We start from the raw sequence: 17,594 nt of genomic DNA on the forward strand, positions 1-17,594 counted from the left end.
AAGGATTTCATGACCACAGATGTTAGGGCGACGGGTCTGTAATCATTTAATCCTGTGATGGTGGGCGTCTTGGTACGATGGTGGAGCTTTTGAAGCACGAGGGCACGTTACACAGGTCCAAGGAATGGTTGAAGATACGTGCAAAGGTGGGTGTCAGCTGTTCAGCACAGACTTAGTCAGGAAGGCGACACGCCATCTGGGCCTGGTGCCTTCCAGACCTTCTGTCTCCGGAACATCTGACACACCTTCTCCTCACGGATCTGAAGTGCGGGCGCGGCTGATGTTCGAGTCTGTGGTTGCTATTGTCCTCTTCTACACCGTGGTGTGCTGGGGAAGCAGCACATCCAAGAAGGACACTTCCAGATTGAACGAACGGGTCAGGCTCTGTGTCAAGTCAAGTCAAGTTTATTTGTATAGCCCTAAATCACAAAGAGTCTCAAAGGGCTTCACGCAGCCAAAAATTGACAATTATTCTCAAAGCATCCCCTGATCATAAGCTCCCAAAAGGGCAAGGAAAAACTCATAAAACCCCTGCCAGGGGAAAATGAGAAACCTTGAGAAGGGACCACAGATGGAAGGATCCCCCTTTCAGGATCACCAGGTTGTAATGGATGCAGAGAGGGCACAAGTAATACATAATATGAAAATCAATGAAAAAATGGATGTCGGAGGTGCCCTCGATTGTCCTGGCAGTGTCTTCAAGGAGGTTGAACAGCAGTTTCTTCATCTTGAATTGGTCCCCGAGAATCCAGCTAGCCGCTATCAGCTTTTGCGCCACCTAACTCCCTCCCCAGCCAGGGAGGGGGTGGGCAGAGAGGACAACACAAACTCCGGCCAAATCGGCCACTCCAAGTTGGTTAAAGGCCATCTCATAGAAATGTGTCTTTAAACGTGTCTTAAATGTTTCTACTGAGGTAGTAGTTCTAATATCCATTGGTAGGGCATTCCAGAGCTCTGGAGCCCGAATAGATAATGCTCTAGAACCTGCAGACATTTTCTTGGCCCTCGGTGTAACTAAAAGACTAGAGTTTTGCGAACGAAGGTTACATAAGGAACGACTAGGTCGACTAGGTCGACGAGATATGAAGGCGCTAAGCCATGCAGTGATTTATAGGTTAGTAGAAGAACCTTGAAGTCACATCTCAAATGGACCGGGAGCCAATGTAATTTGGTTAATATTGGGGTAATGTGATCAAATTTTCTTGACCGTGAGAGCAGCCTCGCAGCGGCATTTTGCACTAACTGTAGACTTATGATACTGGTCTTAGGAAGATTACAGTAGTCCAGGCGCGACGTGACGAACGCATGTATAATAGTTTCCGCATCCCCGGTCGAGAGGATCGGACGAATCTTAGCAATATTACGAAGGTGAAAAAACGCAATCCTGGTTATATTCTTAATGTGTTTTTGAAAGGAGAGCGTTTGGTCAAATATTACCCCGAGATTAGTTACAGTATCACTCTGAGTGATAGTACGGTTATCTATAGTTATAGTGGTTTCCTTAAATAAGTGTTGATAACGAGTAGGACCAATTATCAACATCTCAGTTTTATCTGGGTTAAGACGAAGGAAGTTGAGAGACATCCATTGCTTGATCTCCGCAAGGCACGCCTCGAGATTACAACAGTCCCGCAGATCTGTCATCGATAACGGCATATATAACTGGGTGTCGTCCGCGTAGCATTAAAAACTAATATTATATTTACGTATTATATCCCCAAGCGGAATCATATAAATATTAAATAAAATCGGTCCGAGTACCGATCCCTGTGGGACACCACACGTAACATTATAGAGCTTAGAGGACGTATTGCCATGGACCACACGGTGCGTCCTGTCTGATAGATAGGAATTGAACCAGCTGAGTGCTGACCCTGAGATACCAACACAGCTTTTAAGACGCCCTAATAAAATATCAAAGTCTACAGTGTCAAAGGCAGCACTAAGATCGAGTAGTAACAATACAGACGACGTATTTGAATCCATAGCTATGAGGAGATCATTAGTCACTTTAGCAAGTGCTGTCTCTGTGGAATGATTAGCTCTAAAACTAGACTGAAAAGCGTCATATCGATTATTAGCGATCATGTAATCAATAAGCTGCTGCGCTACTACTTTTTCAAGAAGTTTTGCTATGAATGGGAGGTTTGAAACTGGCCTATAATTACTGAGACAGTCCGGGTCAAGATTTGCTCGCTTAAGTAGCGGTTTAATAATAGCGGTTTTAAAGGCTGTTGGCACTATCCCAGAGGAAACAGACAGGTTCATTATATTTAAGACGGACGGTCCTAGAATTGGAAATAATTCTTTAAGTAGTTTGGCTGGAAGCGGGTCGAGTAAACATGTTGTTTGTTTAGCCGTACTAACCAATTTTGTAAGCATTTCAAGGGACACGCTTTTAAAATTTGAGAGGGTTATTGCATGATCCCCAGCGCTAGTAACCGGCGGAGCGATTGGAATGGTATTCTTGATCTCGTCCCTAATGGACTCAATCTTTTGAGCAAAACATTTCATAAACTCGTCAGCTGAGTGGAAGGAGCTATCGGGGGTCGGCTGGCGCAGAGTTAGCTTTGCCACTGTATCAAATAGGTATTTAGGATTGTTTTTATTAAGATTAATGACTTGCGAAAAATAACGAGTTTTTGCTAAAATAAGCGCATCTTTATATTTCAGGAGGCTGTCCTTCCATACCTGATGGAAAACCTCAAGTTTGGTTAAACGCCATCTGCGCTCATGCTTTCTACATAATTGTTTAAACGTACGTGTTTCATCTGTGAACCACGGAGTTGGCCATCTACGGTGAGTTTTCAGACGTAGCGGTGCCACAGAGTCGATGGCTTTTAATAATGTCGCATTGAATTCATTTGTAAGATTATCAATAGAGCCGCTGTATGCGGGAAACATGGCGGTTGCCGGCGACAGTAACTCAGATAGCGCAGTTGCAGTCATGGAGTTAAAATTACGGCTGCTATAATTCTGATTGCTCTCTTGTCTTTGACAAGGAACTAAAATTTCAAATTTTATTAAGAAATGATCAGACAGAACAGTAGTGTATGGCAGTACTGCTATATTTGAGGTTGCTAGTCCCCGGGATAATACCAGATCTAAGGTATTTCCATTCTTATGCGTTGCTGCCTGTACGGCTTGCGTAAAACCAAACGTATCGATTAAAGTCTGAAATGCCGAAGTCAGTGGTTCTGACGGTGAATTCATGTGGATGTTGAAATCACCCATGATAACTATATTATCTGCATTTGTCACTAGATCAGCCACAAATTCTGAAAATTCATCCAGGAAGCCAGAGTAAGCCCCGGGTGGGCGGTAAATAACAACAAGATAGAATGACGGTAACGCAGTGGATCGCACAATGAGAACTTCAAATGTTTTAAATACGTGAATTTAGCGAGGCCTAAATCTAAGCTCAGAATTTGAGATGAGGGCGACACCCCCACCCTTTTTTCGAGGACGTGCCACATGCGAGCTCACAAAATTTGGAGGCGAGGCCTCGTTAAGTGGCAGTTCATTAGGTTTTAACCAGGTCTCGCAAAGACCAAAAACCTTTAGATTATGTTCCATGATAAGGTCATTAACGAGAACTGCTTTCGTATGAAGCGATCTAATATTCATAAAACCGAGTTTAAGTGTAATCGGTCGATCAGGGTGCGTATCTATCGAAGGATTTTTAAACGGGATGCGAGTAAAAATGTGCCTAACATCACCTCTCAAAAGTTTATTAGCGCGGTGGGATGAAACGACCGTAGGAATTTGATGATGAATATTTGTTACACATATGAAGTTATCTAAAACAGGCACCGTTTCATCAGCAAGACCGGTCGGGACGGAGTGATTGGATTGGTCTACTACCCCAGTAGAAAGTGTGTTTATGTGTATTGCAGCACTATTTAAACTGTCGCGCTCTAGTCTACACGAGGAGCTATGTGTATGCTGAAAGTCTAGCCTAGCGCTAGTTAACTTTAACTTAACAGACTCCAAACCCATCCTCACAGGTGGTCTAATCACCTGTGCCCTGGCCTGCTCTAAAGTGACCTGTCATGAGTGGCTCAAACAGTAATCCATCCTAGAAAGAGTGAAGGCGCTGTTGGGTTCAAAGTGCTAACTGAATATCTGAATAAGAGAAAAGGATCAGCAGACAAAAAAAAAACAAGTGAGGCAGAATATTGAGTCTTTTCTCGCGAGGAGTGCATTCAGACTTACAGCAATCCGACTACACTAAAAATCTGTTTTACACTCCTCGCTCTTTTTATTTGGAATGCCCTACCCACAGTGTGAGACGATTAGCCCTTAAGGGGGGGAAAAGAGATTGTGGCTTCGTCTCGTAAGAAAAGAAACAAAAAGTAACGCACAAAGTGTTGCGTGCAGATATGGCTATATCAGCAAAACAGTTTAAGCGATATTCCGAGAGATAAAAAGAGAAAGTGACGTTTTTTAAGGAAGATCAGAAGGTTCATGACGCATCGTTTGACGTGTTGTTGTCACGATCTGTTCTGGTGGACGCTGAGCTGTCAGCAGCATCTTGTTTGACACAACCGTCATCTCGCCCCTGACCCAGCCGTAATCCTTCTGTTCTGTTGTACAAGATAAGAATAAGCAAGGCAAAGCAGCAAGCATACTGAACAGTAACATTGTGAATAAGTACTCATTAGAGAACGCATGATAACATATATATACAATTTTTCTAACAATTCCCCCCTGTTTATCATAAGTTCTCGGGGACTAACTTATAACCCATATGGCCACTTCAAAAGATTTTCAGCCAAGGGATCACATTTTGCAAGAACTAACTTACACTTTGCAGGAAATTGAGTCTTAATCGTCAAAGCCAGAGTCACGAAACAAATCGGACAGGTTTACCACAATGGATTCGCTGACAGAGTCGTCACTAGAGAAAGAACTCCCGTCGATCGAAAGGTCATCCCTTTGGAGCAACGGAAAAGTCTCAGCTGGTGGAGAGAGAGCAGTTGTAAGTAGCTTATTAATTAAGGATCGGAGACAAGGAATGCAGCAACATCTACACAGGGTCAAAATAGCAGAGAAAACGGCAATGGAGACCAGGACCGAGGAAACCAGGGTGCGGTACTTTCCCAACACGTTCAACCAGTCGGTCCAAACCTCCGTGTTCACCCCACTGTGTTCCTTCATCCTCCCATTCAAGGTCCTCAGACCCTCAAGGGCCCGGGACAGGCTTCCGTCGGCTGCAGTATTATTTGGAATAAATGTGCAACATTGCTCACCAAACATGGCGCAGACACCGCCCTCTTTTGAGAGTAGCATGTCAAGGGCCATTCGATTCCGGAAAGCCATGAGGGAAGTAGCGGCCAGTTGGGAGTGGACCGCCTTGAAACCCGCCTCGGTCCAGTTTCCAAGCCTCTGCACGTTGTAGTGGATGTAGTTAATCCTGTCAACATTTTTGTTAAGAGTACACCACCAACACAGGGCGGATTCAAAACCAGCTGCTATCTGATTCACCAGCTTATACTCATCCGGTACTCCTCTAGGAACACCTATGGCGTCTATGTAAGTTGGATTAGCTGCGCCCTGCCATTCGGCGTTTTGCTTCGTTCTCGGCCAGTATTCGGGCACTACGGACTTAGCAAAAGATGTTAAATCATAAGAGGACATTGTTATCAAATGAACAGGAAACAATAGGGTTACCAAAGCGCAAATTCCAGAGCTGTTTAAAGGCAACCTATCATAAAGTTTGTTACTATTACACCAAAACCAAATATCACTACGAGCAATGGGCAAAAAAGGGGCAGTGACATTGGTCATGGACTCACACCATGGGGTAGGTAGGGCGCCGAGCTTCTCACCAGTACCAGGTAATCTAATGCATGTAAAATTACCCTTAGCTACATTGGACGAAAAAAGGGGTTTATATTTTGTCATAGAGGCAACAGGGTAAACCTTATCCCATTTAAAACAATCATGAGTGGGTGAAATGGATGAGTTTAACATTAAAACAACAGCACACTTAGGAACTATATTTGCAGGTATGATTTTCAAAAGAGGTCTTGGACCCATACATGCAATGCAACTGGTGTTAGCCATTTTTGCGGCTTGCTCAGCCATAAGAAGCCAGTTGTTGGTTTGACCGCTTATTCCTGTGGAGGCAACAAAATAGCTGTCTAAATCAGTGAGGAGCATACTTGTGATTTTTGCTCCTGCTGACAAAGTGTAATTATTTGTAACGGGACGGTCTGCGATCAACATTGTTTTGTTAATGCAAATAGCAATAGGAAAGTGGGGATCAATTCCAGAGGACCAAGCCCACAGTTGAAAACCCCAACAAGAAGTGTTAAACAAAGTGGCATTTGGAGGACGAATTTGACCATCAGGGAGTGTAAGAGTCAAAAGGAGGCTTGTGCCCTGATTCTTCAAAATTACTCGTTTAGCAAAGAACACAGCCTCTTCACTGGAACCAGAGGGCCAAAAATCTTGCGTTTGTGTGGTGACAAGGGTGCCCCAGTCGGTGCTAACCGGGTGACCAGTTAAATACCACCAATATCCGAGCCATTTATCCCCAGTAGTGGGGTGACCATTTCGAAAACCTTTCAAACGTTTCATCGGTAAAATAATAGAAGAAGATGTATTAGGAGCCACAGTAAACATTAATGAGTTATTGTAAGTCCAAGACAAAAGCCATGGTACGCAAGTTGGAACGTGGACGGTTTCTGGTGTACAAACAACATGATCGAAAGGGGATTTTGTGTTGCGCTTATGTCTAGCAATTTTTTCCCATGAGCCATATTGATTAGAATCAGTGTTGGTAGTTGCCTGAGAGAAGAATGTTCGAGGCTCGTGGTACTCTATCAATACGAATAAAATAACCCCCGAAAATAATATAATGGTAACACAAATCAGCAAAAGCAACCAAAAGCGCATGGTAGACTTTGCGCAGGCTACAGCCCGATTAAAGCACTCACCAAATAACTCTCTAATGCTCATGTTTTTGGATCTCCTCAGACTCAACACCCTGAGCTTCGGGTTGGTGTCTTGGAAATTGGCTTCTGCTAGCTTTCGTGTCAACCCTGGATCTTGGCACCAGGATCAGGCACTATTACCAGACTTTGCTCACCTTCTGTACTTAGGTTGGGTCTGCGGAGATCACCTTTTTACAATGAGATAAATGAATCCATGTGTTGCGTTCGGCTATTTTCAAAGCATTAGGTGTCGTGAGTAGTACCAAAAAGGGACCTTCCCACTTGGGTGAATGCCAATTCTTCCTCTTGATACTCTTGATCAAAACCCAGTCTCCCGGTACCACTTTGGGGTCTTCCTGCGGAGAAATGGGTTCATCATCAGTGTTATTGGTTGGATTCTTTTGACGTTCCAACATTTTTCTCATGTAATCAGCTAATGTGGCTTCCTCGGGGATCTCCCATGTGTTAGGCTTTTCCACTTTTTCCACTGTGAGTGCATCAGCATGTTTGGTAGGAAATGTTTCTACCCATTTAGAAAATGCGTCTATAATGACCAAACAATATTCTTTCCCTTCACATTTATGTAATTGAATATAATCCATAAGTATTGTCTGAAACGGATACAATGGAGTCGGGAATTTCCCTCTCTGAGGTCTTAAATTGCCTTGTGGGTTGTGTTTAGCACAGATCAAACACGCTCTGAAAATTGTTGTGAGAAAGCTGCAAAGCCGTATGTTGTATAAATAGCTTCAACTTGTTTCACCATACCCCCCGTCGAGACATGGGTGACCTCATGACTTGAAATAGCAGCCCATTTGAACAAGTTACAAGGCAAGACAGGTTTGCCCAAAGGTCACACAAAAAGACCATCAGTGTTTTTAGTTGCACCCCGTTTTTCCCAAGAGAGTCGTTCCTGGGAGGGGCTCTGAGACTGCATGTCAAGCAACACATCAGGGGAGATGTGTGACATCAAATCATGATCAGTGAGAGACGAGAGGACATGGAGCAGGCCTTCTGCGGCGGCCTTAGCGGATTTGTCGGCAAACGCATTACCAAGAGAAACAAGATCAGATCTTGCAGTGTGAGCAGCACACCTTTAAAGGTAGCTGGACAGCGTCCAAAAGTTGAGTTAGTAATGTGGGATGGGTGACGGGCTTCCCTGTAGAAGTTATCATGCCACGGTTGCTCCACTGCTGAGCAAAACCGTGCACTGTAGCAAAAGCATACTGACTATCAGTCCAGATAGTGACGGACTTGTTTGCAAACAATTTGCAGGCCCCAGTCAAAGCAATGAGCTCAGCGGCCTGTGCTGACATATAGGATGGCAGTTTAGCAGCCTCCAAGACTTTGTCGGCAGTAACAATGGCATACCCAGTAAGGGTCACTCCAGATTCATTTTTCTTAGAAGACCCATCAACAAAAACCACATCACCATCTGGCAGAGGCGTATCTTCCAAATCAGGCCGAGCCTTTGCAATCTGTTGGGCAGCATCGACACAATCATGAACTTCACCGTCGCCAGGAAGGGGAATGAGAGTGGCAGGATTGAGTGTCGTGCATCTTTCAACCGTCAGGTGCGGCTGAGACAGCAACATAGCCATGCAAGAAAGATGACGTGCAGGCGACAGAAAAGTCATATTAGTCTGTAGCAGAAGGGCCGAGACAGCATGAGGAACTTTCAGTGTTAAAGGATGAAACAACACAACACCAGCACTGCTCTCCACAGCCATGGAGGCCGCCACCACGGCCCTCACGCATGGTGGGAGAGCACATGCAACACTGTCCAGTTTAGAGGAATAAAAAGCAATAGGTCGCAACTTTGAGCCATGTGATTGGAGTAAAACAGAGGTCATGTAATGACCTTTGCAGTCAACAGTTTGGACAAATGTCTTATCATAGTTGGGTAAGGCTAGAGTGGAGCTGCATACCAAAGTCTGTTTGATCAACACAAAAGCCTCCTCAGCTTCAGGAGTCCATTTTAAGTGAGTGGACATTGAGATGTTTTCCACATACATCAATTTGGACAGGGGAGCAACAATTTGGGCATAATCAAGTATCCAGCTTCTACAATAACCTGTGAGACCCAAAAAAGACATCATTTGTTTCTTTGTGAGTGGCTTAGGAGCTTGCAAAATAGAGGCCTTTCTGCTCTCAACTATAGATCGACCTTGGGAACTACTTAATTTCAGTGGACCACAGTTGAAGCTTGTTCTTGCTGACCTTGTGGCCTTCACTTGCCAAGTGATGCAGCACTGCAAGTGTGTCTTTCTGCCAAGAGGCAAAATCAGGAGATGCCATTAAAATGTCATCAACATAGAGCAAGATTTGACTTCCCATTGGCGGGACAAATTTAGCCATGCTGGCTGCCATCACCTGCGAGTAAATTGTCGGGCTTTCACAGTACCCTTGTGGTAACCTTGTAAAGGTGTACCTTGAGCCAGCATATGTAAATGCAAACCAAAACTGACTCTCTTCTGCAATAGGGGCAGAGAAAAAAACATTGCTAATGTCAATCACTGTAAAGATTTTTGCATCAGGTGTCAATGAATTCAACAAGGTATGCGGGTCAGGGACACAAGGTGCTCTCTGAATAACAGCATTGTTTACAGCTTGCAAGTCCTGCACCATTCTCCACCCCACAGAAGGGGGTGCCTTCTTTACAGGGAAAATTGGAGTATTGCAAGGAGAATCAGGGCAAGGAACAATGACACCTGCTTTTAGCAAATCAGAAATAACAGGTGCAATACCCTGTAAAGCATCAGGTTTTAAAGGATACTGCCTCACACAAGGGCGGTATTCAGTTCGAGGTCTTATGACAACAGGAAGCGCACCTTTCACTAAACCAATGTCAAAAGGACCCGTAGACCAAAGATGACTTGGGACCTCAGCGAGTATGTGCTCGTCATCGGACCTCAACACAAAATCTCAAAATGAGGGTGTTTGTTCAACACAAGCGTGGATTCCACTAATAAATGACAAGTCCTGAGTCATATTTTGTTTGAAGAGCTTGGTGGAAGGACTATAAAAGGAGTCAGGATTAACCTGAGTCCAGTCAGAAACTGCCAAGGCATCACCAGCCATAAATCCCAAACTTTGCCACGTTGCAGTGTAGAGAGAGATGTGGAGCAGAGTGGGAGACACGTGCAACATCTGAACAGCAGGGGGAGCCGTTTGTATGACTACACAAGCACGGCTTTCACCATCATGTAGAAGGAAAGATGTTGTCAAAGTGGCAGGTGTAGCAGCCTCAAGCATGTTCTCGTAGTTGTGATCAGGACCAGGTGTGTCTTTATGCCACATAGTTATATGTAGTTTATTTGCTTCCATTGCCTGTTCAGGGCAGTGCAAAAGAGTGGCCACACAGGCCAAAAGAGGGGAACCAAATTCCATCACTTCTGCATCAGCCAAATCCAATGAATAAAAGTAGTAGCAGTGAAATTGACCAAAAATCTGTAACTGGTGTCGCCTTTTGACAACAATTTGATCGTTAAGAGACACAAGGGAAAGCCCAAGGGCAGTGAGAGCATCTCTACCTAGCAAATTAATAGGGCAACTGGGCATCAGCAAAATGGGAATGCAACAACTTCCCCCTTCTGGGTCCCGTATCCAAACTGGTCGAGACTGGGGAACTGGGGTTGCCAGCCCATTTGCTGCTCTCACCCAAAAAGTTTTACCGCTTTTTTGCACATCTGGAGGTATGTCACGACATGTGGTCACACATGCCCCTGAGTCACACAAAAAAGTTATTGGAGTCTCGTTTACCATTAGAGTTATCACTGGCGTCTCAATATTGTGTATGTTCAAATCTACATCAACAGGGGGAGCTGTTGGCAAGGCAGTTGTTTCAACTGTAGTTTGACTGTCGGCTAGTCATAAGGGAGGTTTACTCTCGCCCTTGCCTGGGCAGTTTCTTGCTATATGGCCTTTTTTTCCACATGACCAGCAAATAGGAGGTTCAGCATTGTATCGTTTTGACTGACCTGAGGCGGGCTGGTCATTTGTTTTATAATTGGGAGAATCACGACTATACCCCCCGCTACCTTTGCCACGGAATTTGTTACGACCACGCCCCCCTAGGCGTGGTTCGAAGGTCTTATTTTGATAGAACATTTCAGACTGCTCTCCATTAACCAAAAATATGGTGCCTGTTTTCCCTTTCTCTTTTGCTCTTTTTGAATTGACAACTTTTTCGGCGTGTATAGCATGATCAATGAACTGTGGCAAGGTAGATGTCGGGAAGGTGATCATATGTTTAGTGATCCAATTTTGGATTGCTGGTCGCGAATTTGCATGTAGAGCATTTTTGAGTTGTTGGTCATAAACATCAGTTCCATGCTCCAAGCCACAATTGGCTTTGAACACTCTTTCTAGTCTGTGTCTAAAGTCTTCAAACAACTCATCTTCTTTTTGTTTGGTTCGGCCAATGTCTGTGTAATTTGCTTTACGTTGGAATTTTATTTTTATCCTGCCCAATAGTTGATCAATTTCTGTTTGTAATGGCACCCCGTTACATTCCAATGGACGGCCCCGGGAATCGAAGGGATTCTCACAGGCAAGCAGAGGAGTCCACCCTCCCGTGGATTTTAACAAACTCTTTAACCTTCCTATTGTGTAAGAAAAAACTTATTTTGCCTTTTTCTTGAAGTAGATATAAAACCTATCTTTTCATGGATAAGGGAGCCAAACCAGCTAAACAAGAGTTAAGAAAAACACCACAGATGGAAGCGGAAAGCTAACACATTAGGAAGGTTAAGTTAAGAGGCCCCACGACACCTCAGTGGAATTTAACTGCTCCAAATTACCTGTACTTTTTTGGAAAACAGAGGAGTCCGCCCTCCCGTGGAATTTAACTGACTTTTACGTCAGGGGACTCCACCATCCCATGCAGAATTTAACTGTTTCTAATTGCACTTGATAGGGTCTAGAATTGTCAAGGTTTTAAGTGACCTCTTGTCACTGCACTTTCATTACTTTTAACAGAATCAAGATTCGTACTCACAGTCTGCTGGGCCTTCTCCTCGGATGATCTCGTCAACCACTCCGGCGTCCAGCCGACTGATCGAGTCAGCCCCTATATGCCTTGGCCAAGGACTTGTCCTGGGTCGAAAAGTCAGCTGGAATCCCGAAATAGGTCTATTGAGACCCCGGAATGAGCCCCCAAAAATCTGTTGGGTTTAAAGTGCTAACTGAATATCTGAATAAGAGAAAAGGATCAGCAGACAAAAAAAACAAGTGAGGCATAATATTGAGTCTTTTCTCGCGAGGAGTGCATTCAGACTTACAGCAATCCGACTACACTAATAATCTGTTTTACACTCCTCGCTCTTTTTATTTGGAATGCCCTACCCACAGTGTGAGACGATTAGCCCTTAAGGGGGGGGGGGGAGAGAGATTGTGGCTTCGTCTCGTAAGAAAAGAAACAAAAAGTAACGCACAAAGTGTTGCGTGCAGATATGGCTATATCAGCAAAACAGTTTAAGCGATATTCCGAGAGATAAAAAGAGAAAGTGATGTTCTTTAAGGAAGATCAGAAGGTTCATGAAGCATCGTTTGACGTGTTGTTTTTACGATCTGTTCTGGTGGACGCTGAGCTGTCAGCAGCATCTTGTTTGACACAACCGTCATCTCGCCCCTGACTCAGCCGTAATCCTTCTGTTCTGTTGTACAAGATAAGAATAAGCAAGGCAAAGCAGCAAGCATACTGAACAGTAACATTGTGAATAAGTACTCATTAGAGAACGCATGATAACATATATATACAATTTTTCTAACAGGCGCCTTCACGGTTAGGGTGAAGGCCTTCCTTCCTCAGCAGGTCGGGGCGGCCCCAGAAGGAGGACCAGTTATTTATAAAATACAGTCCCTGCTTTTTACAGAACCCAGCCATCAATCGATTAAGGGAGACTAATCTACTAAACCTCTCATCCGTGCCTCTCCCAGGCAGGGGGCCAGAGACAAATACTCGATGCCGACTCATCTTTCTGGCAAGATCACAAGTCCTCGCTATGTTTTTCTTTTTGATCTCTGATTGTCTCATCCTAACATCATTGGAGCCGACGTGTATCACTATGTCCGAGTAGCTAGCGTTGGTGAAACTACGCTGTTGACTAGGCCTATTGCGAGTCAGCTCCCAAAGATTAGCTTCTATGTCGGGTGCTCTGCCCCCAGGAATACACATTACCGTGGCTGGATTTTTAAGCGTAATGTTTCGGGTAATGGAGTCACCTATGACCAAAGTGCGAGGGCCAGTAGACCGAGATGACTTTGGACGGCTATGCGTCTTACCTGGCTCATCGCGATTAGCAGGCTGCTTGGGGCTAATGCTAACCGGGCTAGCGGGCTGACTACAGCCCGCGTCTATGTCCACCGCAACTACTGCTATCGCACTATTCTGCTCTAACTGGCAGACACGTCCCTCTAGCAGAGACAACCTCTCTAAGAGAAGGGTGCAGTTGGTGCACGAAGCCGTACAAACCTCTTGGTCCGCTGCCATACTTTGTGTCCGAAGAGCGACGATCGATCGAGTCAAGAGTCTGTGATGGTCAAGGAGCTGGGCTTTCTGGGGGTGATGGCTGAGTTGAACTGAACAAATTTTGAGACATTATAGACACTGTCAGCCACCTTTTCCACAGTCATCGTTGCTCAGAGGAGCTCGTTCAGTCAAAAACTGCTCCTTTCCAAGTGTTGGACCAACAGACTGCAGAACTCCTTTGTTCCTCATGCAATCAAACTGTATAACTCTTCGACTGGGGGAAGGAGCTGATAGGAACGGTGACAAAAAATGGGACGTCACTTGATTGGCATACCCAAGTTACCTTAGATATTTTATTTATTACCGGACAATTAATTATAATTATTGTTGTTTATTTCTTACTCAGGTGGCACGGTGTTGCACTGGTCTGCCTTGGAGTTAGGAGGGTGCAGGTGCGATTCCACCTCCGGGCCCTCCCTGTGTGGAGCTTGCATGTTCTCCCCGTGTCTGCGTGGGTTTTCACTGGCACTCATGTTTCCTCATCCCCAAAACATGCTTGGTAGGCTGATTGAGAACTCCAAATTGCCCCTAGGTGTGAGTGCGGATGGTTGTTTGTCTCTGTGAGCCCTGCGTTTGGCTGGTAACTGGTTCAGGGTGTCCCCCTCCTACTGCCTGATGATGGCTGGGATTGGCTCCAGCATGCCCGCGACCCCCGTGGGGACAAGCGGTATAGAAAATGGATGGATGGATTTCTTACTCAATGCTTTATTTGTTGCTATGTGTCTTATTATCCTCCTCTTTTTTTACGCTTTAACCTGGATAAAACCAAGATGTTGATAATTGGTCCTGCTCGTTATCACCACCTATTTAAGGAAACCACTGTAACTATGGATAAATGTACTATCACCCAAAGTGATACTGTAACCAATCTCTGTGTTATATTTGACCAAACCCTCTCCTTCAAAAACACATTAAGAACATAACTAGAACTGCGTATTTCACCTCCGTAGTATTTCTAAGATTTGTCCAATTCTTTCAACTCATGATGCGGAAATTATTATACATGTGTTTGTTACGTTGCGCCTTGATTACTGTAACGTATTGTTCTCTGGTCTTCCTAAGTCTAGCATTAAAAGCCTGCAGTTGGTATAAAATGCTGCGGCAAGACTGCTCACAAGGACGAGAAAGTTTGATCACATTACCCCGTTACCAGCCAACTTCCATTGGCTCCCAGTCCATTTAATATGGAACTTCAACGTTCTTTTATCAACCTATAAAACATCGCATGGCTTAGCGCCTTTGATAGAGTTTTGCCCTCTTTACCATCCATGCAAGAAGCACACGTGAGACAGCTGCCCATTCCACGCTTGCAAGCGGAGAAAGCCATCATCACCCCTGTGTGGTACAGAGGTGCTTGAAAGCAGTATCACTTATGCCTCTTGCAAGAGAATATTTATTGAGAGCAAGCAGGGTGGGGGTGAGAGTGAACAGGTTTTGTGGGTCACCTCTGCAACCTGGTTAATCAGAGCAAAGGGTCTTAGCGCATTGTTTTACAAGGTTGTGGAAACAGATACCAGTGATGTCACATTGTCAGCATGAGAGAGAACGGGCAGTGCAAACAGGAAGAGGAGGTAGCTGGCGCAAGTCCGTATGAGGCCGATGGCCGTGGCATCATTTTTCAACAGGTAAGAATGTTTCCACAGCATTTGGAAAGTTTCAACAACTGAATGTGGAACGTGTCAACGAGCCACGGAACAGTGGAAGGTTTTAACAAAGTTAATGATTTTAGTCAACATTCCAACATAATCATACAATCAAAATAAGTTGTCAACCCTAACAGCCTTCGTATCTCGTCGACCTTGTACCTAACATTCCGTTCCAAAACCTTCATTTGCAAAATGCTGGTCTTTGAGTGACCCCCGAGGGCCAAAAAGAAGGCCGCAGCATCTAGAGCAGAAGTCAAATACATCGAGGGCCAAAAAAAAAACCAAATTTGCTACAAGCCGAGGACTGGACTGGTTAAATGTTTATTAAAAATATTGAAATGAACAATAGCCTATTGAAACAAGACCTAACACAGTGTATATTATTTAATAATTAAATTAATAAAACAATATTTCTTCTGGATCTGTCAGTAATTTCAAGTGAAACCATTTTACAACAGGCAAACGGACAAAAACAGACTTCCTTCAAAGAAAAATCACATGTTCTGCACATTAAAAGAATCAAGCAATATTTTGTTATGGCTCTGTTAGTAACCTTGTTAGTAACAAAATGCACAAATATCCGGCAAATTATTCCCCATTCAATCTTATTGGCACATTCAACATTCCAGTTTGAAATTCACATCATTCAGCACATTCAAATCACATTGGGGACATTCCCAAAATTGCCAAATTAAAAAAATTCACGCTTTCACGTTTAAAATTTGCACAAAATTTCACAAATTATTTTTTCACTTACAATTTCCACATTTTTCAACCGATTCAACTCGTTCCATCATTCAACATCTTTTACCTACCTATTCCACACTTTCCCACTTTTGAAATTCACACCAAATTTTCCAAAATTTAGTTTTCCCCTTCTAATTTCTACATTTTTCAACCCATTCCAACTTTATTCACTTTGTTCACCTTATGCTTACCACATTCACCCCCTTCACCCCCACTTCCACTATGCTTACACAATTCACCCCTTGACCCCCACTTCCAGTGTGGCAGCCATCTTGGACTGACCCTGAAGTGCCCCGAATGAACTCAGAATGAACCGGATGTGCCCCAAATCAAACTGGAAGTGACCCCAAATAAACCAGAAGTGACCACAGATAAACGGGAAGTGACCCCAAATAAACGGAAGTGACCTCAGCAAAACTGGAAGTGACCTTTTTTAAACCAGAAGTGACCCCAAATGTACCGGAAGTGACCCTAGCTAAACTGGAAGTGCCCTAAATTGAACCTGAAGGGACCTAAATGAAACCAGAAGTGCCCCAAATCAAACCAGAAGTGACCCAAATGAACCAGAAGTGACCTTTTCAAACCGGAAGTGACCATAATTAAACCAGAACTACCCTAAATTAAACCGGAAGTACCCCAAATAAACTGGAATTTACCTTATTTCAACGAGAAGTGCCCTAAATAGCTAAATTTGCACTATCTTTTACAATTTTTGTCTGATTCAACCCTTTTCAACATTTGAGCCCCAAAAGTGAGCCTCCTGAACACGTATATTTCGTTTCGTTCCAAATTTCTAAAATGTTTTGCCCCGTTTTTTTTAATTCCCATTCATTCTCTATGGGGATTCAGCATTTGCTCTAACTTCTACAATTTTTGTCCGATTCAACCTGTTTCAAGTTTTGAACTCCAAAGTGAACCTCTTGAAGCTGTACTTTTCATTTCATTCCAAATTTCAAAAATTGTTGGCGCAAATTTTTTTTTAAATTCCCATTCGTTCTCTACGGGGATTTAACATTTGCCCGAAATTCTACATTTTTCAACCGATTCAACCCGTTCCAAATTTCAACTGTTCATCTTTAGCCTACCAAATCCACAACTTTCAACTTACCAAAAATTCCAAATTTTCAATATTGAAATTTACTTCACCTTCACACGATTGTTATTCCTGTCCTTTATTCTTTTTCTACTTATGCCCTCCACTTTTTTGATGCTTAACTCATTCCACATACTTCAACCGATTCACTCCGTTCCACTTTTGACTTATTCCAAATATTAATGACACCGTTGCTTAAAATTTTTTCATTCCAAAAATTTTCTATTTCCACAAAATTCACAAATTTCCAGCAAATTTTCCCTCATTCATTCTTAACGGCAGATTGAACATTTCACATTTACGTCGTTCCAGTTTGAAATTCACATCATTCAGGGAATCCAAATCACATTGTGGGCATTCCAAAAATTGCCAAATTCAAGAATTAAAATTTGCGCAAAATTTGATAAAATATCCTTTTACAATTATATCTACATTTATCAACTGATTCAACCCATTCCAAAGCATTTACATCCTTTCAGTTCGAAATTCACATCATTCAGCACATTCAAATCACATTGGGGACATTCCCAAAATTGCCAAATTCAAAAATTTCACATTTTCACGTTTAAAATTTGCAAAAAATTTTGCAAAATTTCACATTTCGTTTTTCACTTCTAATTTCTATATTTTTCAAC

At 43.4% G+C, this 17,594-nt stretch overlaps 2 protein-coding genes across 8 annotated transcripts in view; both read left to right on the forward strand.

Annotated features, from left to right (window-relative positions):
- Window positions 1-17,594, forward strand: part of LOC148401245 (uncharacterized) — a 178,280-nt gene that overhangs the window by 42,392 nt on the left and 118,294 nt on the right. The gene's annotated exons all lie outside the window — the stretch shown is intronic.
- Window positions 1-17,594, forward strand: part of LOC148401247 (SRSF protein kinase 3-like) — a 115,505-nt gene that overhangs the window by 8,920 nt on the left and 88,991 nt on the right. The window contains exons 3-4 of one of the 7 annotated variants that reach the window (XM_088368424.1): window positions 2,674-2,799; window positions 13,820-15,098. The exons of 3 other annotated variants lie outside the window; for them this stretch is intronic. In XM_088368424.1, coding sequence (XP_088224550.1) covers window positions 15,064-15,098 — 35 coding nt within the window. In that variant the 5' untranslated portion in view covers window positions 2,674-2,799; window positions 13,820-15,063. Of the gene's footprint in view, window positions 1-2,167; window positions 2,800-13,819; window positions 15,099-17,594 lie in introns of those variants that run through there. 3 more of the 7 variants (XM_088368425.1, XM_088368427.1, XM_088368426.1) reach the window with 3 other exon arrangements.

The sequence above is a fragment of the Syngnathus floridae genome, chromosome 2 (assembly GCF_059516105.1).
Source record: "Syngnathus floridae isolate MCC-2025c chromosome 2, RoL_Sflo_1.0, whole genome shotgun sequence".
Classification (NCBI taxonomy): domain Eukaryota; kingdom Metazoa; phylum Chordata; class Actinopteri; order Syngnathiformes; family Syngnathidae; genus Syngnathus; species Syngnathus floridae.